This window comes from Podarcis raffonei, chromosome 10, assembly GCF_027172205.1.
Source record: "Podarcis raffonei isolate rPodRaf1 chromosome 10, rPodRaf1.pri, whole genome shotgun sequence".
NCBI classification, from domain to species: Eukaryota; Metazoa; Chordata; class Lepidosauria; order Squamata; family Lacertidae; genus Podarcis; species Podarcis raffonei.
The window spans coordinates 71,725,230-71,745,426 of record NC_070611.1 but is presented as its reverse complement, the minus strand read 5'-3'; the positions used below and the strand labels follow the sequence as shown (position 1 = coordinate 71,745,426).

The window sequence follows — 20,197 nt, the reverse complement described above, 5'->3', positions numbered from 1 at the left end:
ATAGCATATATTCCACACAAAAAACAGCGACCAATTGTTGTTGACAAAGGACAGCTGGACATAGAAAGGGCCCCATTACCTTCAGTAGCTGAGGGCCCCATCATTTAATGTATTTTTAATCTTTGTTGGAAGCCGCTCAGAGTGGCTGGGGAAACCAGATGGGCGGGGTATAAACAAAAAATTATTATTATTATTATTATTATTATTATTATTATTATTATTAACCTAAATCTGGCCCTGTTTTGGGGCCCCTTTCAACACTATGATATAATAATAATAATAATAATAATAATAATAATAATAATAATAATAATAATATCTTATTTATACCCCGCCCTCCCCAGCCAAGACCGGGCTCAGGGCGGCTAACAACCAATAATAAAAACAAGTTGATTAAAATACAATTTAAAAGATGAAGATACAACATTAAAACAATTAGGGAGCAATTTCTTCACAGGAGGAGAAAGGAAAAAGAAAGAGAGGGAGGGAATCAAACTGGCTCCAAGCCAAAGGCCAGGCGGAACAGCTCTGTCTTACAGGCCCTGCGGAAAGAAATCGGATCCTGCAGGGCCCTGGTCTCAGGAGACAGAGCGTTCCACCAAGTTGGGGCCAGTGCTGAAAAGGCCCTGGGCTCTGGTTGAAGTTAATCTGACTTCCTTAGGGCCCGGGACCTCTAGGGTGTTGCTATTTATGGACCTTAAGGTCCTCCGTGGGGCATACCGGGAGAGGCGGTAGGACGATACAAGATGGTTGGGGAACCCATGACTTACATAGAAGACTGTGAAAAGCACCAGGATGGGTATTTGGAGCATGCAGACCTGGACCGCGATGCAGTTCCCAATCTCAATGCTAGAAGAGAGAAAGAGACAGGAGGAAGGGGAGGTGAATGCAGCTGTCAAAAATCCCCTCCCCAGATACATAAGGACCCCCACCTCCTTGCTGTTTCCCGCTACCCGGTTAGAAATCGCCTCCTGTAGCATAGAGTTCCAAAGGTCCCTCTCTGACAGGATGGCAAGGACATCTGCCACAACGCAGGAGGCGGTCATGTTTACATCACACAATCCCCACACGCTTCCAGGGTACCTCAGGGATCACCTGAACCCTTATCCTATCCTAGCTTGGTCGACGAGATCATCTGCAGGAGTGTTGCTGGTCAAACACCGCCCCGCCCCAAGTTGGTAAAAGCTCGTTCAACAACGAAAAAATGATGTCGTTGGAACAGTCCTGTGGAACTCTATGCCACTGGAGATTCAGCTTTTAAATGCCTCCTGAAAGCTTTCCCGCTCCACTGGGAGCCAACTCAAGACAATTACATCCTTCCAAAATGGTTAATTCAGGCATAGGCAAACTCGGCCATAGCTGTCAACTTACAGATTTGAAAATAAGGGACCAGCAGCCTCCAAAATAAGGGATCAGCAGCCAAAATAAGGGATTTTCTGGGCACAGCTAGGTTCGACTTCTGAGCCCCTCCAAGCCAAAGGCAGAAAGCCCAGCCAGCAGCCAAACGAAGCCTCAAGCGGTGGTTCCCACAGCGCAGCAACCCGGCAAAGGGGATGCAGCAAGGAAAACCACCGTCACCTCTCCGCTGGGAAGCGCTGAGCAAAGGCGAGTCCCCAGGCAACGCGGCCAATTTGATCGGCACAAGGCATGCAAGCTCCACCCCCCCAGTAATTCTTAAGACTCCTTATTGGGTGAGCAACGCAGCCAAGCAACCCAGTTGGAGCCTCCCTCCTCCCTGGCCGGCAGGGAGGGAGGGAGAGGAGCTGCTTCCTTTGAAACCCGGGAAATTTAAGGGACATCATCAATAAGGGACAGCAGCGGGACACAGCTCCGGGATAAGGGACTTTCCCGCCAAATAAGGGACGGTTGACAGCTATGAGCTCGGCCCTCCAGATGTTTTGGGACTACAACTCCCATGATCCCTAGCTAGCAGGACCAGTGGTCAGGGATGATGGGAGTTGTAGTCCCAAAACATCAGGAGGGCCGAGTTTGCCTACGCCTGACATAGATGGTGCCATTGGCTTTAGCGCCCCCTACTGTCAGCCTCCGAGTTTTCTGCCCAATGAGTTGTAGTTTCAGCTGAAAATGGGTGTCTGTTTTAATCTTTTAAATGGTCTTTGTTGCATGCTTTTATTGCTGTAAACTGTTTTGAGATTTATATATATTGGGCTGAAAAAAAGGTTTTCCTTCTTCACATCCGCTGCGACCTGCACCCCGGTCTAAAGAGGTGAGGGACACAGGAGGAGGGCATATTTAAGGAATATTTCTTGGGAAATCCTCCAGGCTAGACTTCCAAAGACCCACCTGAGGCTGAGGTTGTTCTGCAGGGCAAACTGGATCCCGTTGACGATCTCTGGGAGCTCTGGCACCATGGCAAGGATGGTCACGCCAATGAAGTGCTGAGGGAAAGAGAGGCGGCCTGGTTATTTGGTTCTTTAGCCGAATTATAAGCTGCTCGCTCCAAGCAGTGCAGAGCTTCAATATAGATGCACAACGCGACTAAAATAGGGGTCAGCAAACTTTTTCAGCAGGGGGCCAGTCCACTCTCCCTCAGACCTTGTTGGGGGCCGGACTATATTTTGGGAAAAAATATATGAACCAATCCTATGCCCCACAAAAACCTAGAGATGCAGTTTAAATAAAAGCACACATTCTACTCATGTAAAAACACCAGACAGGCCCCACAAATAACCCAGAGGTGCATTTTAAATAAAAGCACACATTCTACTCATGTAAATTCCCTTTCCTGGGGGAGTTGTCCGTATGAATCTGTACTTTATTCCGAATCCATGTTATGGGTCATTGCCCTCAACGGCATCTCACATAACTTTAAAAAGAAATTTAACCAAAATAATCCTAAAAACTAAAAATCACATTGAAAGGCTTGGGAGAACAGAGAGGCTTAAGAGATGCTCCTGCGACGGCCAGGAGAGCCTCTCTGGACACAGCAAGCCATGGTTGGGGTGCCACCACTGAAAAGGCCCCGGTAGCGAACCACCTCCTTGGGAGACATGGAGAAGGAGCTCAGGTCTTCACGCCAAGGATGGCATCGCCCCACTGCGGCCCCCACCTGCGCCAGCCCTGGCCCTGCGTCCTCCTCACCTGAGACACCGCCGAGTTATTCAAGATGGGGCTGATGTGCTCTGTGGCCAGGTCTGCGCAGGCGGACATGCCCAGAGTGGCGACCAGCAGGATGAGCAAAGCCCTCCAGCGAGACCAGTGGACCACCGCGCTGTGATGGTGGCCGGGCACTAGAGAACAGGAGAAACGCGTACATCCGTATTACTAGTTTAGAATAGATTTATGAAAGATGTATTGATTAGAATATTTGTGTGAGATTGTATGGGAAAAATACGGAATAACAATCTTGCTTAAAATGTATACAGGAAGTACAGTGTAAGCGATGGAAGTCAATCAATGAATTATTATTATTATTATTTTCATATTGAGATAATTGTAGAATAAACTTGGAAGAAATTCTTCCAACTTTTCTTCTTCTTTTCTCTTTATTTCTTCTTTTCTCTTTCCTTTTGTTCCTTTTTTCATATATATGTGATTATTTGAAATATATATGTATGTATGTATTTGCATTGTTTTGCTTGTATTTTGTAACAATTATGTTAAATAATTTTTTTAAAAAAAATGGAAAAAAAAATTATTTGCACTCCTCTGCCCATCCTACTGCGTTGCCCCAGCCACTCTGGGTGGCTTCCAACAGAATATAAAAGAACACAGCAAAACGTCCAGCAACATTACCATAGTTGTTATTTATTAAATTTCTTTTTCTTTTTTGCAGGGAACTATAATTATTTTATTTTTTATTTATTTATTTGGTTTCTCAACATAAATCATAAGAACAAGATTCCAAGGAATTTCCTGGACTTCCATCCTCCCCTTTGTGTGTCCTATGATTAATCATTTCCTCCTGGTGATGATGATTCAAATCTTTTACATCTCCATTGGGTCCAGAATTCACCCTTAAACTACTAGGGGTGTTTATTTGTTATTTATTAAATTTCTACACAGCCTTCATCCAAAGTTTACAGGGCGGTTTTATATATACAGTCATACCTCGGGTTACAGACGCTTCAGGTTGCGCATTTTTGGGTTACGGACGCGCTGAAACCCGGAAGTACTAGAACAGGTTACTTTCGGGTTTCGGGGGTCGCGCATGCGCAGAAGCACTAAATCACGCTTTGTACATGCACAGAAGCACTGAATGATAACCTGCACGTGCGCCGACATGCCACTAAGGGTTGTGAACGCTGCAGGTTGCGAACATGCATCCCGTACGGGTCACGTTCGAAACCTGAGCGTCCACTGTATATATATATTAGGTAAAAAGGTAAAGGATCTCTGGACGGTTAAGTCCAGTCAAAGGCGACGGGGGCTCATATCGCTTTCAGGCCAAGGGAGCCAGTGTTTGTCCACAGACAGCTTTCCGGGTCATGTGGCCAGCATGACTAAACCGCTTCTGGTGCAGCAGAACACCACAACAGAAACCAGAGTGCATGGAAATGCCGTTTACCTTCCCACCACAGCAGTACCTATTTATCTACTTGCACTGGCGTGCTTTGGAACTGCTAGGTTGGCAGGAGCAGGGACCGAGCAACGGGAGCTCACACCGTTGTGGGGATTCGAACCGCCGACCTTTTGATCGGCAAGCCCAAGAGGCTCAGTGGTTTAGACCACAGCGCCACCCGCATTCCTATTAACCTTTACCTTTACCATATACACACACCATAGTAACAAACGAAAACAATACGCCACCCAATTCAGTTTAATAGCCTATAGATGGTTTAATTGACCAAAGGCCTGGGAGAACTAGGACTTGCCTGGCATCCAACCCACTTCTAAAAGGCCACCTAAGGAAAGCTTTTGCCACAGTTTTGTCTGATCTTTTCCAAGACAGGCGCCATCCCGGCTTCCTGCTGTAGTGAGTTCCGCAGATTAACTCTGCACTGTGAAGAATTGTATGCAGAGCTCTGGGACATCAACACGGTGGCGCACGACCCACCTTGAGGCATTAAGAGAGGCCCATGTCCTACTGCAACGCGCTCTCCGTGGGGCTACCTTTGAAGGTGACCCGGAAACTGCAACTAATCCGGAATGTGGCAGCTGGACTGGTGACTGGCCAGACCATATAACCGTGGTCCTGATAGACCTACATTGGCTCCCAGTACGTTTCCGAGCAGGAACGCGGGTGGCGCTGTGGGTTAAACCACAGAGCCTAGGGCTTGCCAATCAGAAGGTTGGCGGTTCAAATCCCCGTGACGGGGTGAGCTCCCGTTGCTCGGTCCCTGCTCCTGCCAACCTAGCAGTTAGAAAGCACCTCAAAGTGCGAGTAGATAAATAGGTACCACTCCGGCGGGAAGGTAAACGGTGTTTCCGTGTGCTGCTCTGGTTCGCCAGAAGCGGCTCAGTCATGCTGGCCAAATGACCCGGAAGCTGTACGCTGGCTCCCTCGGCCAATAAAGCGAGATGAGCGCCCCAATGCCAGAGTCGTTCACGACTGGACCTAATCGTCAGGGGTCCCTTTACCTTTACCTTCCTGAGCACAATTCAAAGTGTTGGTGTTGACCTTTCAAGCCCTAAATGGCCTCGGCCCAGAACACCTGAAGGAGCATCTCCACCCCCATCGTTCTACCTGGACACTGAGGTCCAGCTCCGAGGGCCTTCTGGCAGTTCCCTCCCTCCGAGAAGTGAGGTTACAGGGAACCAGGCAGAGGGCCTTCTCGGTGGTGGCACCCGCCCTGTGGAACGCCCTCCCATCAGATGTCAAGGAAATAAACAACTATCTAACTTTTAGTAGACATTTTAAGGCAGCCCTTTTTAGGGAAGCTTTTAATATTTGATGAATTATTGTATTTTAATATTTTGCTGGAAGCCGCCCAGAGTGGCTGGGGAAACCCAGCCAGATGGGCTGGGTATATATAATAAATTATTCCCCGCCTGCCAAAAGCAAAGCTCAGGAAGGTACTTACTGTGGCAGTCGCTGACATGGATGTCGTAGATGTGCGAGTGAGTCTTCAGGGTGAAGAGCAGGCCGATGATGTACGCCGCAGGGAGCAACAGGGACACTGTATACACCAGGGGCCTGCCGCACACAAAGGGTTAAAATATGCAGGAGGGGTTTCTACCCTTTACACCTGGCCTACCTGCCAGGGAAGCTCGGGACCAAACCTTAAGAGGCAGAGATGAGCGTAGAGAAGCTGATCTATGCATGCAGTGCACTTAAAGAAAATGTGATGAAAATGATGTATAGATGGTATTTTACACCATCAAAACTTGCTGAAATGTGTAACACAAGATCTAACGAGTGCTGGAAATGTATAGAAAAGGAAGGTATCTTTTATGTGGTGGACCTGTAAAATGGTAAAGGCTTTCTGGGAAATGGTATATAATGAGTTAAAGAAAATGTTTAAAAACACTTTTGTTGAAAAACCAGAAGCCTTCTTACTGGGTATACTGGGTGAAGAGATACGAGGTATGATTAACGGAAAGAACCAAATGCAAATGAATGCAGGACGAATGCTCATCATCACTCAGCCTCCCCACAAACGAATCAGAGCAAAAGCTCATTAAAGTCCAAATACCATTTAACCTCCCCGTAAGCTTTGTGCCAGCGAATCAGGATAAATGCTGGTATCTAAAGAAGTGTGCATGCACACGACAGCTTATACCAAGAACAAACTTAGTTGGTCTCTAAGGTGCTACTGGACATTTGTTTTATTTTTATATATATTTCGATTGCGTCAGACCAACACGGCTACCTACATGAATCTAGAACCATGGAAGGCACCACATTCAGCTTCATGAAATGGAAGTCCATCAACTTATCTGAAGAAGTGTGCATGCACACGAAAGCTTATACCAAGATCAACTTAGTTGATTTCTAAGGTGCTACTGGACAATTTTTAAATTTTATTATATAGCTCAATAAACAGGTTTCTTTGAGAAGCTCCTTTGAGTTGCAGAAGTCGCTTCCCCAAGCCTCATGCAGAGTTTATTATTATTATTATTTTCAGAAGCTACCAGGGAACTGGTGATCCGATCAGATGATGAACGACTCATGCATGGGGCTGCGTTAGAAAAATCGATCTGCCACAGTCAAGGATGAGGAAGACAGAGAGCATGTTATGCGCCTCTGGCACATGACGGAATGGAATTTTGTGGCTCACAACAGCTCCAGCCAGCGAGGCTTCCCATGACCAGAAGCAGTTAAACAGGACAGGCAAATTAAAAGGATGAATGATAAGGTACTTACTCAACATGGCTGTAGTAAAGGGTCCCATTGTTCTCCATCTACCAAGAGATAATAGAATTATCAGACCCCACAGTGCCAGAAGTGATCCATTTGCAAATATTGTTATTCGTGGGGCTGCCTTTGAAGACGGTTCGGAAACTTCAGCCGGTGCAGAATTTGGCAGCCAGTTTGCGTCATCATTGGGACGCGGGTGGCGCTGTGGGTAAAAGCCTCAGCACCTAGGGCTTGCCGATCGAAAGGTCGGCGGTTCGAATCCCCGCGGCGGGGTGCGCTCCCGCTGCTCGGTCCCAGCGCCTGCCAACCTAGCAGTTCGAAAGCACCCCCGGGTGCAAGTAGATAAATAGGGACCGCTTACTGGAGGGAAGATAAACGGCGTTTCCGTGTGCTGCGCTGGCTCGCCAGATGCAGCTTTGTCACGCTGGCCACGTGACCCGGAAGTGTCTCCGGACAGCGCTGGCCCCTGGCCTCTTGAGTGAGATGGGCGCACAACCCCAGAGTCTGTCAAGACTGGCCCGTACGGGCAGGGGTACCTTTACCTTTACCTTGCTCATCGAGGCAAAGCTGTCTTTAGCACATAATACCAATCCTGGCTCAATTGCTCAACAGGCTGCCGATTAGTTTCTGGGCCCAATTCAAAGAGCTCGGTTTGACCTATAAAGTTTTAAGACCTCTCCATTCTGAAGGAAATCAGCCCTGAGTGCTCACTGGAAGGACAGATCCTGAAGCTGAGGCTCCAAGACTTTGGCCACCTCATGAGAAGAGAAGACTCCCTGGAAAAGACCCTGATGTTGGGAAAGATGGAGGGCACAAGGAGAAGGGGACGACAGAGGACGAGATGGTGGGACAGTGTTCTCGAAGCTACCAGCATGAGTTTGACCAAACTGCGGGAGGCAGTGGAAGACAGGAGTGCCTGGCATGGACTATATGGAATTGGCGGAAATGACCGGCAGAATCCGAGACCAGGGAGAAGAGTCGGTGGAAGAAGATTGGAAGAAATTTAAAGACTATTTACAGAAATATTGCAAAATTAATGAATGTTAGAATGATGTTGGATTAAAAGTTATGTGGTTTTTAGCTATAATGCTATAAGGAGTATGAAAAAATGGACTATTAATAAGTAAAAATCCAATGTTACATTATTTTAAGATTAAAGATTAGGATAAGCAAAGAGGGGAAGGATTTGCTAAACTGACAAATTAAACTGGAATACAAAAAGGGAGGCTAGAGGAGGTCCGGAAATTAAGTAAATGAAAGAATGTAATGGAAAGATGGAACTGTTTTTTATTTGTATTTTTCTTTTTCTTTTTTCATTTTGTAAAACTTTAATAAATATTTTATATAAAAAAAAAAGGAGTGCCTGGCGTGCTCTGGTCCAGGGGTCACGAAGAGTCGGACACGACTAAACAACTAAACAACAACAACAACAACAACATAGCTAACACGGCTGGGGCTGGTTGGTGAAATCCCAGCCCCATGTGGGGCCCAGAAGCTGCTGCTCACCAAGTCAAAGTGGCAACTCTGGCAGACGTAGTGCCCTGGTGGCTCTTGGGTGACGTTCTGGCATTCCCCACAGACCAGCCTCCCGTAGACTTTGGAGAAGAGGGTTGGAGCGAACACACCTGGGGGGAAAGCAGAGCGAGAGGAGATCAGCCCCATCGCCTCCCAGGATCCGTCCAGCCCACATCTTTCCCCCTGACCCGAGTTTCCCATTTTCATTACAGTGGTGCCTTGGTTCTCAAACTTAATCCGTTCCGGAAGTCCGTTCCGTAACCAAAGCGTTCCAAAACCAAGGTGCGCTTTTCCACAGAAAGTCATGCAAAACGGATTAATCCGTTCCAGACATTTTAAAAAAGAACCCCTAAAACGCAATTTAACATGAATTTTACTATCTAACGAGACTGTTGATCCATAAAAGGAAAGCAATAAATAATGTACGGCAGTCACACAATCAATCCATCGGGAGCTGAACTGGCTTCCCCACAGTCACAAAATCAAAACAAAAAGAGCAACAAAAGCAAAAATGCGAAATAAATAGCAAAAACAGACCTCAGCGTAACACTCAAAATGGAAGTGTGGCACTCAGATCGGAAGCGTAATACTCAAAACGGAGGATGTTCGGCTTCCGAAAAAAGTTCACAAACTGGAACACTTATTTTCCGGTTTGCAGTGTTTGGGTTCCAAGGCGTTTGAGAACCAAGGTACCACTGCACTGTGTTGTTTTAATGGGATCATTTTTTAGCACATTTTAATATGGATGTTCAGGCTTATTGTGGAGGGTTAAGGCAATTCTGGCTGCTTTTCCCTACTGGAGGAACAAAGGAAGAAGCTTGGGTTGGCCAAGTTAGGCTTGCTAGCCTCAAAAAACCTGACAACAGATATTTTTGTATTCCCTGGTCTTACAAGACTACTCAGGGGTTGGACTTATAAACAGGATAACGAGGATGATTTATCTCTAATCTATATTTCAAAATTATCCCATTGGTACTACAGTGGTACCTCGGGTTACATTTGCTTCAGGTTACAGACTCCGCTAACCCAGAAATAATACCTTGGGTTAAAAACTTTGCTTCAGGATGAGAACAGAAATCGTGCTCCGGCGGCAGCGGGAGGCCCCATTAGCTGAAGTGGTGCTTCAGGTTAAGAACAGTTTCAGGTTAAGAACGGACCTCCGGAACGAATTAAGTACGTAACCAGAGGTACCACTGTAGAAGATCTCCCTGTTTATATGCTCTATTGCCAGCTCTGTCAAAACCCCAGAAAGAGATTTTTTGGAACAGATGCTGGCAGAACCCTGAAGTGAAAATATGTTGGCTGTTATCTGACTGCAACCTGCTTGTCACATACAAAACGGCCCCATTTGCTAAAGCCGCTAAATATATAAAAGCTATATAAAAGACAATGCCGCAAACTTCGCAGGCAATTCATTAATTTGACTTATTGGAAACGGATGCGTATCTCTGGTTTTCTTTCATCAGGTTTTAATTGAACTTGCTGGATCTGTAAAAACTAATCTGTAGTGGCTTTTAGTCAAATGCAATAAATCACTGGAAGTTGGGTAAGGCTATCAATGGCTCCCTCCTACATAGCTCTCAACTGTCCCTTATTTGGCGGGAAAGTCCCTTATCCCAGCGCCGTGTCCCGCTGCTGTCCCTTATTGATGATGTCCCTTAAATTTCCCAGATTTCAAAGGAAGCAGCTCCTTTCCCTCCCTCCCTGCCGGTCAGGGAGGAGGGAGGCTCCAACTGGGTTGCTTGGCTGCGTTGCTCACCCAATAAGGAGTCTAAAAACGACTGGGGGGGTGGAGCTTGCATGCCTTGTGCCAATCAAATCGGCCGCGTTGCCTGGGGACTCGCCTTTGCTCAGCGCTTCCCAGCGGAGAGGGGACGGTGGTTTTCCTTGCTGCATCCCCTTTGCCGGGTTGCTGCGCTGTGGGAACCACCACTTGAGGCTTCGTTTGGCTGCTGGCTGGGCTTTCTGCCTTTGGCTCGGAGGGGCTCAGAAGCTGAACCTAGCTGTGCCCTGAAAATCCCTTATTTTGGCTGCTGATCCCTTATTTTTGAGGCTGCTGGTCCCTTACTTTCAAATCTGTAAGTTGACAGCTATGGCCGAGTTTGCCTAGGCCTGAATTAACCATTTTGGAAGGATGTAATTGTCTTGAGTCGGCTCCCAGTGGAGCGGGAAAGCTTTCAGGAGGCATTTAAAAGCTGAATCTCCAGTGGCATAGAGTTCCACAGGACTGTTCCGACGACATCATTTTTTCGTTGTTGAACGAGCTTTTACCAACTTGGGGCGGGGCGGTGTTTGACCAGCAACACTCCTGCAGATGATCTCAGGGGCTCAGAAGTTGAACATACATGTGCCTGGAAAATCCCTTATTTTCGAGGCTGCTGGTCCCTTATTTTCAAATCTGTAAGTTGACAGCTATGCCCTCCTACCTACCTACCTCCGCAACTTACCTCCCACGGAGAGGAAGAGGAGGGCAGAGCTGACCCCGGCTGACCTGCTGTTGAATCTCTGCTCTTGGTGCCGAATGCCGCCAATCACCATGCACAGCCCCTAGAAGGAGAAAGAGAGAGAAGGATAGTGGCTCCATCCCTGCGTCCACCAGCCTGGCTTTGGAAGAGGCAGCAAGCAAGCAGGAAGACCTAGCTCTGCATTCTCCAAACTGCCTGTTATGTACTGAAGTTCTCGCCCTGGGCCAGCAGGGGGATACTGTAGACAGTTATGCAAATAAGGGATCGAAAGTGACATTCAGTGATTGGATAGTTTTAGAAAGTTGTTACAGTTACGTTGTACTGGAGCTCTATATAAGCAGGCTGACTGAACCCTTCAGTTCAGTTCTGTCCTGGCCTGTGAATAAACAAGAGCTGTTTGAAGAATCACTATGTCGTCTGATATGTTCACCCACAACTTAACACTGCCCACCCCCGAGAGATGGTATATTACCCCTGAAAAATGGCAAAAATGTGTAGGACAAGCTCCAATAAGTGTTGGAAATGCAAAGAGAAGGAGGACCTGTTTAGGAAGCTTTTAATATTAGATACATTACTGTATTTTAATATTTTGTTGGCAGCCGCCCAGAGTGGCTGGGGAAGCCAAGCCAGATGGGCGGGGTATTATTTATTATTATCATTATCATTATTATTATTATTAGTGGCAGGATTGCAAAATAACTAAAAGTTATTGGGGAGTGATTTACAATGAAATGAAAAGAATGTTTAAGACATCTTTTGTTAAAAGACCAGAAGCTTTTCTGTTAGGTTGGCCAAATTCTGTGCAACTGCCATAAAACTTAGTCATTATCATAGCTGTCAACTTTTCCCTTTTCTTGCGAGGAATCCTATTCGGAATAAGGGAAATTCCCTTTCAAAAAGGGAAACGTTGACAGCTATATGGTAGCACAGCTTGTTGCCTAAGGCCTTGAATGACAATTTCAGGTTATATTTTAGTGATTTGAATTATATATTTTTAACTGCTGCTATATCTGTATTGTCCCTGTTATACCTAATTGTAAATTAAAATGTATCCTTATCGTGTTTTATGACTTCCCTGATACTGTATGTGAGCTGGAACTGGTCTGTAACTGAAATAATAAAATTATTATTATTATTTCTGTTAGGTATTACAGGTCAAGACTTGCCAAAAGGATGTAAAAAACTATTTATGTATGCCACAATGGCAGCTAGGATGTTACTAGCCCAAAGATGGAAGGACAACAAGATACCAGCAAAAGAAGAATGGCGGGGTTGCAAAATAACTAAAAGTTATTGGGGAATGAATTACAATGAGATGAAAAGATATTTATATTTTTATTAAGCATTTCGCCAAAAGAAATAGGGAAATCGAAAAGAACATTGTTCATGTTCATGGAATAACGGCAGCCAGAATTTTAGTAGCAAGAAATTGGAAAAACACAACAATACCCAACACGGAAGATTGGCAAAACCTAATGGTAGAATATCTGCAGCTAGCGAAAGCGACAGGAAGAGTAAGAGGCCAACCAAAACAAAAAGTCTATAAGGATTGCAGAATCTTTAAAGAATCTTTAGAAAACTATGGAATAAAAGGAAACTTCTTGGCAGAATTAGACTGATCCCTGTATTGTATAAATATAAGTTTGTAGGGAGGTAAATGGTTCAAAATTGGGAAAGGAGTATGACAAGGCTGTATATTGTATACTGTAAATTGCTTATTTAACTTATATGCATAATTCATCATGCGAAAGGCTGGGCTGGATGAATCCCTAGCCGGAATTAAGATTGCCGGAAGAAATATCAACAACCTCAGATATGCAGATGACACAACCTTGATGGCAGAAAGTGAGGAGGAATTAAAGAACCTTATATTGAGGGTGAAAGAGGAGAGTGCAAAATATGGTCTGAAGCTCAACATCAAAAAAACGAAGATCATGGCCACTGGGCCCATCACCTCCTGGCAAAAAGAAGGGGGAGAAATGGAGGAAGTGAGAGATTTTACTTTCTTGGGCGCTATGATCACTGCAGATGGTGACAGCAGCCACAAAATTAAAAGACGCCTGCTTCTTGGGAGAAAAACAATGACAAACCTAGACAGCATCTTAAAAAGCAGAGACATCACCTTGCCAACAAAGGTCTGTATAGTAAAAGCTATGGTTTTCCCAGTAGCGATGTATGGAAGTTAGACCATAAAGAAGGCTGATAGCCGAAGAATGAATGCTTTTGAATTCTGGTGCTGGAGGAAACTCTTGAGAGTCCCATGGACTGCAAGAAGATCAAACCTCTCCATTCTGAAGGAAATCAGCCCTGAGTGCTCACTGGAAGGACAGATCCTGAAGCTGAGGCTCCAAGACTTTGGCCACCTCCTGAGAAGAGAAGACTCCCTGGAAAAGACCCTGATGTTGGGAAAGATGGAGGGCACAAGGAGAAGGGGACGACCGAGGACAAGATGGTGGGACAGTGTTCTCGAAGCTACCAGCATGAGTTTGACCAAACTGCGGGAGGCAGTGGAAGACAGGAGTGCCTGGCGTGCTCTGGTCCAGGGGGTCAGGAAGAGGCGGACACAACTAAACAACTATACAACAACAACAAGGGAGGTAAAAAGAAATTATATAAGAAATATGTAACTGTGCAGTATAAAGTAATGGATAGACGAAGTACAATGAGATTACCTAATTGGAAGTCAGTTTTAAATTTCTTTTCTATAAATTTTATAATTGTGTTCAATGCCAGGAGTATATATGATGATAATTATATTAACCTTCTTATATCTTATAGTGTGGTGGTTTGTTTGATTTTTCTGTTATTTGTTTGTTTGGTTGATTGTATGTTTGTTTACTTGTATGTACGTCTTTTTTTTACAAATGTATTTATTTTAAATTAATAAAGATATATTTTTACAAATACAATGAAATGAAAATAATGTTTAAGACCTGGTATGCCCTGCGGAGGACCTTACAGTCCACAAATAATAATATCTTGGAGGTCTCGGGCCTCGAGGTTAGACTGGCCTCAACCAGGGCCAGGGCCTTTTCGGCTTTGGCCCCAGCTTGGTGGAATGCTCTATCACAGGAGACTAGGGCCCTGCGAGACTTGACATCCTTCCGCAGGGCCTGCAAGACGGAGCTGTTCCACCTGGCCTTTGGTCTGGGCCCAGTTTGACCCCACCTCTATGGGACCCTGTAAGTTACTTCTTTGATCTCTGAGCAAAGGTGTCATACGCCAGGAAGGCCTCGTTACTGTCAGCAATCGTGCGGCAGCATTCTGCACTCAATGCAGCCTCTGGATCAAGCACAAAGGAAGCCCCGTGTAGAGCACATTGCAGCACCTCCCCTCCGATTTTTCATTGTGCGACTTCGCCGCAAGTCTGTTGCTGTTTTGCAGATCCGTTATGGTCGGGGAGTAACGTGTCGCAAGGTCAGGGACGGGACCACTGTGGAACCAGGCTGGGGACTCCATTCAGCATGCAGAAAAGGGGAGCCTTATTCTAGCACAGCCTTCCCTAAGCTAATGAGGCGAGAGAAGGAGTCTACTAAATTCATCCATTAATTAATTAAATCAAAGCAGCGTGTAAACGTTACGAAACCGATCAAGTAAAAACAAATCCCTTCTGAACGCGACTGAAAGCTCCCCTGTTCCGCTTGCAGAATTCAGACGCAGAATTTCAGGCCGGAAGGAACAGTCCTGACAGATACGAGGGGATGGGGAAGTACGGAGGGACAGAGAAGTCACAAATTCCAAGAGGGAAGATAATAAATAAATATATTGTTATTATTCTTATTACCGTATTTTTCGCTCTATAACACGCACCCGACCATAACACGCACGTAGTTTCTAGAGGAGGAAAATCTGTAGGCATGCCACCTGTAGGCATTCCCTCCATAACACGCACAGACATTTCCCCTTACTTTTTAGGAGGAAAAAAGTGAGTGTTATGGTGCAAAAAATACGGTAATTAATTATTTATACCCCGCCCATCTGGCTGGGTTTCCCCAACTACTCTGGGTGGCTCCCAATAGAACATTCAAAACACGATAAATACATCAAACATTAAAAACTTCCCTAAACAGGGCTGCCTTCAGATGTTTTCTAAAAGTCAGGTAGTTGTTTATTTCAAGTGTCTGGATGGGCACTTGAGGGCAGGACTCACCGGGATGAAAAGGACGCAGCCCAGGAGAGTCCCCGTCAAGGCGGACTTGACGATTTCCTCGTAGCACTTGTTCTTTTCCCGGGCGCCTTTGATGAGGGCCGTGATGTAGAAAGTGAGCTCCGTGATGGAGCCGAACGTGGCGTTGACCACGGCCCCCACCGCGAAGTTGCTCTGGGCCGAGATGCTGCAGGAGAAAAGGAGAAGGTCCACGAGGTGAAGTCACCGGCCCTTAGCATCATCAGAAGGGCCTTGGGGTCCCTCACAACTCAGCCATTCTACAAGTTGTGACCGGAAAGTTCGGTGAATGGTCCATAGCTGTCAACTGTCCCTTATTTGGCGGGAAAGTCACTTATCCTAGCACTGTGTCCCGCTGCTGTCCCTTATTGATGATGTCCCGTAAATTTCCCGGGTTTCAAAGGAAGCAGCTCCTCTCCCTCCCTCCCTGCTGGCCAGGGAGGAGGGAGGCTCCAACTGTGTTGCTTAGCTGCGTTGCTCACCCAATAAGGAGTCTGAGAACGACTGCGGGGGTGGAGCTTGCATGCCTTGTGCTGATCAAATCGGCCGCGTTGCCTGGGGACTCGCCTTTGCTCAGCGCTTCCCAGCAGAGAGGTGATGGTGGTTTTCCTTGCTGCATCCCCTTTGCTGGGTTGCTGTGCTGTGGGAACCACCGCTTGAGGCTTCGTTTGGCTTCTGGCTGGGCTTTCTGCCTTTGGCTCAGAGGGGCTCAGAAGATGAAAATACCTGTGCCCAGAAAATCTCTTATTTTGGCTGCTGACCCCTTATTTTTGATGCTGCTGGTCCCTTATTTTCAAATCTGTAAGTTGACAGCTATGGAATGGTCACAGAAATCGGACAGCGAGAAATACAGTCATACCTCGGGTTACAGACGCTTCCGATTGTGTTTCTTCAGGTTACCGGAACGGGTTACTTCCGGGTTTCGGAGGTCGCGCATGCGCAGAAGCGCCAAATCGCAACCCGCACGTGCGCAGACACACCGCTGCGAGTTGCGAACGTGCATCCTGCATGGATCACGTTCGCAACCCTAGCATCCACTGTATTTGAACACACAATTGGCATCAGAAATGCACAAAATGCTCACAATTGTGTACAGAGATTAAGCTGTAACTCGAAAGACAGTGTGTGAGTGGTTGAAGCGGTTTTGTGAAGGGCGGCAAACCAACGAAGATGACCCTCAGTTTGTCAGACCAACGGTGAGCAGAACGGCGGCAAAAGTTGATACAAGATTGTGAGTTATTGATGAGGGATCGCCGTTTGTCTGAATGATGGCGGAAGAATTGCATATTCCGTGTGAAATCGTTACTAAGGTTACTGAGTTGTCCCACCCTCCATATTCTCCCAATCTGGCCGATTCCGGATTTCTTTATTTTTCCAAAACTGAAATCTGCACTGAAAGGGCACAGATTTCTGAACATTTCACATGTCCAAGCTGCTGTAATGAGGGAACTGAAAGCAGTACGGAAAGAGGACTTCTCCAGAAGTTTCCAACAGTTCTACGCACGTTGTCAAAGGCGCGTTGTATCAGAGGGGGCCTACTTTTCCAGGGAGTCTTCTCTTCTCATGAAGAGAAGTCTTTTCCAGGGAGTCTTCTTTTCATGAGAAGAGAAGACTCCCTGGAAAAGACCCTGATGTTGGGAAAGATGGAGGGCACAAGGAGAAGGGGACGACGGAGGACAAGATGGTGGGACAGTGTTCTCGAAGCTACCAGCATGAGTTTGACCAAACTGCGGGAGGCAGTGGAAGACAGGAGTGCCTGGCGTGCTCTGGTCCAGGGGGTCACAAAGAGTCCGACACGACTAAACAACTAAACAACAACAAAGTTGTACATTTGACTGTTTCCGGCTGTCTGATTTCTGTGGCCATTCACCAAACTTTCCGATCACGCCTTGTATGATCCCATGAATCTAGATCTCACGGTTAATTCTTTCTTAACGCCTCTTACCTGGCAATTGCCATGCCTATGTAGTACGAGAGGGGCATGATGGAGAGCAGCGCCAAGGTGAACTTCACCACAGAGCTGGTGTAATGGTTGTGCTTATCCGCGTAGCCCAGAACTAGAGTCACAATGACCAAAGGGAGCAGATCTGACAAGAGGTATTGAAAGGAAAAACACACGTGCGTATTTTCTTTTGAGCGGCATCAACTGCGCAGGAGGTTTCGCTGAGAAACAGCCGCCCAGAGTGGCTGGGGAAACCCAGCCAGATGGGTGAGGTACATATAATAAATTTTATTATTATTATTATTATTATTATTATTATTATTATTATTATTAATTCCTCCTGGGAAGATGAAGCCAAGGAGGTGCTAGGAATACAATGACTGGCTGAGGCCAAGCTGCAAGTGCAAGCATTGAATTAGACAGCAGAGCCAGAGTTTTGACACTCTCCCTATCAACGCTCCTGCTTTAACCAAAACAGGTTTCTAGTCCTTATGCAAGACATTAAAACTTCAAAACGTTGGGGCTGCACCTGGGGCTTGATCTGAGCCAAGGCTCCTCTGGAGGCCCATGCAAAGTCAAGAGTTCTCTTAAGCATGTGCAGAGTGCGCAACCTCTTTGTTTAAAGATGGGGAAGGAAGTTTTTCAGAATGGTCGATACGATACGATAATCTTTATTGTCATTGTCCCATACAGAACAACGAAATTGAAAAAATCTGCATCAGACATTCAAAAACCAACAAGCCTGCTATCCCAGCTATCCCAGCCTGGTTAGCCCCTAAAAAGTCTGATACTGCATAATTAAATACAATATACTCCCATAGAGACTCCTTACACTGCATTTAGAACCAAAATCGCATTTGGATAGAAACTCTTTCTCCGGCGGCTAGTCCTAGTCTTTATAACCCTGTACCTTCCTCCAGAAGGCAGAAGCTGAAAGAGATCATTTCCGGGGTGCGCACTATCCTGCGCTATCTCTGCTGCTTTCTTATGGCACCTGGAAGCGTAGATTTGATCCAAGGTGGGAAGGGGCACCCAATTATTCTCTCCGAAGTCTTTACAACCTTGGGCAGGTTTTGCTCCTCTGCTCTCGCTACATCTGCAGAAGCAACTCCGCGCAGAAAACCCATCTGTTTTGCTTAACCGATTCAGCCTGCTCAATTCTTTATTTTTTTAATGCAACGCAATTGAGGTTTATAAATCAAGGAGGGGCACCACTGCATTCAAGAGATCCTACTCTGCTAAGAGAGACCCCGATCCAAAGCTCTCGCACAAACCCCGCTCCCAAGGAGGTAAAGCCCAGAGCAACAACACCAAAAGGATACTGACGGCAAATACATTGATCCCATCCACGGCGTATTTGTAGTAATAAGCGTTCACAGCCCGGTAGCAGCAAAGGAGCACTTCAGCGTCGAGGGGAACTTCTGTCTGCAGACGGCAGAGCCAAGAGACCATTAGTAGTAATAATAATAATAATAATAATAATAATAATAATAATAATAATAATTTATTATTTGTACCCCGCCCATCTGGCTGGGTTTCCCCAGCCACTCTGGGCGGCTTCCACAGAGACCAAAAATACACTAAAACGTCACACATTAAAAACTTCCCTGAACAGATGTCTTCTGAATATCAGGTAGTTTTTATCGCTTTGACATCTGATGGGAGGGCGTTCCACAGGGCGGGCGCCACTACCGAGAAGGCCCTCTGCCTGGTTCCCTGTAGCTTTGCTTCTCGCAATGAGGGAACCGCCAGAAGGCCCTCGGTGCTGGACCTCAGTGTCCGGGCAGAACAATGGGGGTGGAGACGCTCCTTCAGGTATACTGGACCGAGGCCGTTTAGGGCTTTAAAGGGCAACACCAACACTTTGAATTGAGCTCAAAAACGTACTGGGAGCCAGTGTAGGTCTCTCAGAACCAGTGTTATATGGTCTCAGCGGCTGCTCCCAGTCACCAGTCTAGCTGCTGCATTCTGGATTAGTTGTAGTTTCTGGGTCACCTACAAAGGTAGCCCCACATAGAGCGCATTGCAGTAGTCCAAGCGGGAGATAACTAGAGCATGCATCACTCTAGCAAGACAGTCTGTGGGCAGGGAGGGTCTCATCCTGCGTACCAGATGGAGCTGGTAGACAGCTGCCCTGGATACAGAGTTGACGCCAGTCAATGCACAATGCTGCTAAAATTGGTTCAGCATCCTAAGGCCCATGGTGGTCGTTTAACCGGCGCATGGACCCCCACTGCCTGCTCAGTCGGCCCGTGCGCCACGCTAAACCAGGGCGGAGCAGAGCAGGGACTGCCTTCTGCGACGCTGGCTGGCTTCCCCTGGGCTGCGGGAACCTCCTGCAGTCCATGAGAAGCTGTGCACGCCTCCTCCGCGCCGGAAATAGCGTTTGCACATGCTCACGCACTGGCCCACCATGGCGTCTGCAGGACCGTGAACCAGCCCAAGCCACAAAAACGTTGCCGATGCCTGTGCTAAAACTTCAGTTCCGGGGTAGGGACTGTGTGAATTGCGTGTGTTTGCCCTGGGATGTTATAACATAAAAAGATAAAGGGACCCCTGACCATTAGGTCCAGTCGTGGCCGACTCTGGGGTTGCAGCGCTCATCTCGCTTTCTTGGCCGAGGGAGCTGGCGTACAGCTTCTGGGTCATGTGGCCAGCAGGACTAAGCCGCTTCTGGCAAACCAGAGCAGCGCACGGAAACGCCGTTTACCTTCCCGCCGGAGCGGTGCCTATTTATCTACTTGCAATTTGACGTGCTTTTGAACTGCTAGGTTGGCAGGAGCAGGGACCGAGCAACGGGAGCTCACCCCGTCGCGGGGATTCGAACCGCCAACCTTCTGATCGGCAAG

At 46.7% G+C, this 20,197-nt stretch overlaps 1 protein-coding gene across 1 annotated transcript in view; it reads right to left on the bottom strand.

Annotated features, from left to right (window-relative positions):
* The window catches only part of LOC128422150 (uncharacterized), a 51,121-nt gene that overhangs the window by 3,049 nt on the left and 27,875 nt on the right, over nucleotides 1-20,197 (bottom strand). Inside the window, exons 9-18 of the mRNA XM_053405760.1 lie at nucleotides 18,671-18,773; nucleotides 17,352-17,493; nucleotides 15,392-15,575; nucleotides 11,224-11,323; nucleotides 8,768-8,886; nucleotides 7,268-7,305; nucleotides 5,985-6,097; nucleotides 3,103-3,251; nucleotides 2,305-2,399; nucleotides 771-849 (exon numbers count right to left, since the gene is read on the bottom strand). Of these exons, the coding sequence (XP_053261735.1) occupies nucleotides 771-849; nucleotides 2,305-2,399; nucleotides 3,103-3,251; nucleotides 5,985-6,097; nucleotides 7,268-7,305; nucleotides 8,768-8,886; nucleotides 11,224-11,323; nucleotides 15,392-15,575; nucleotides 17,352-17,493; nucleotides 18,671-18,773 (1,122 nt within the window). The remainder of the gene's footprint in view (nucleotides 1-770; nucleotides 850-2,304; nucleotides 2,400-3,102; nucleotides 3,252-5,984; nucleotides 6,098-7,267; nucleotides 7,306-8,767; nucleotides 8,887-11,223; nucleotides 11,324-15,391; nucleotides 15,576-17,351; nucleotides 17,494-18,670; nucleotides 18,774-20,197) is intronic.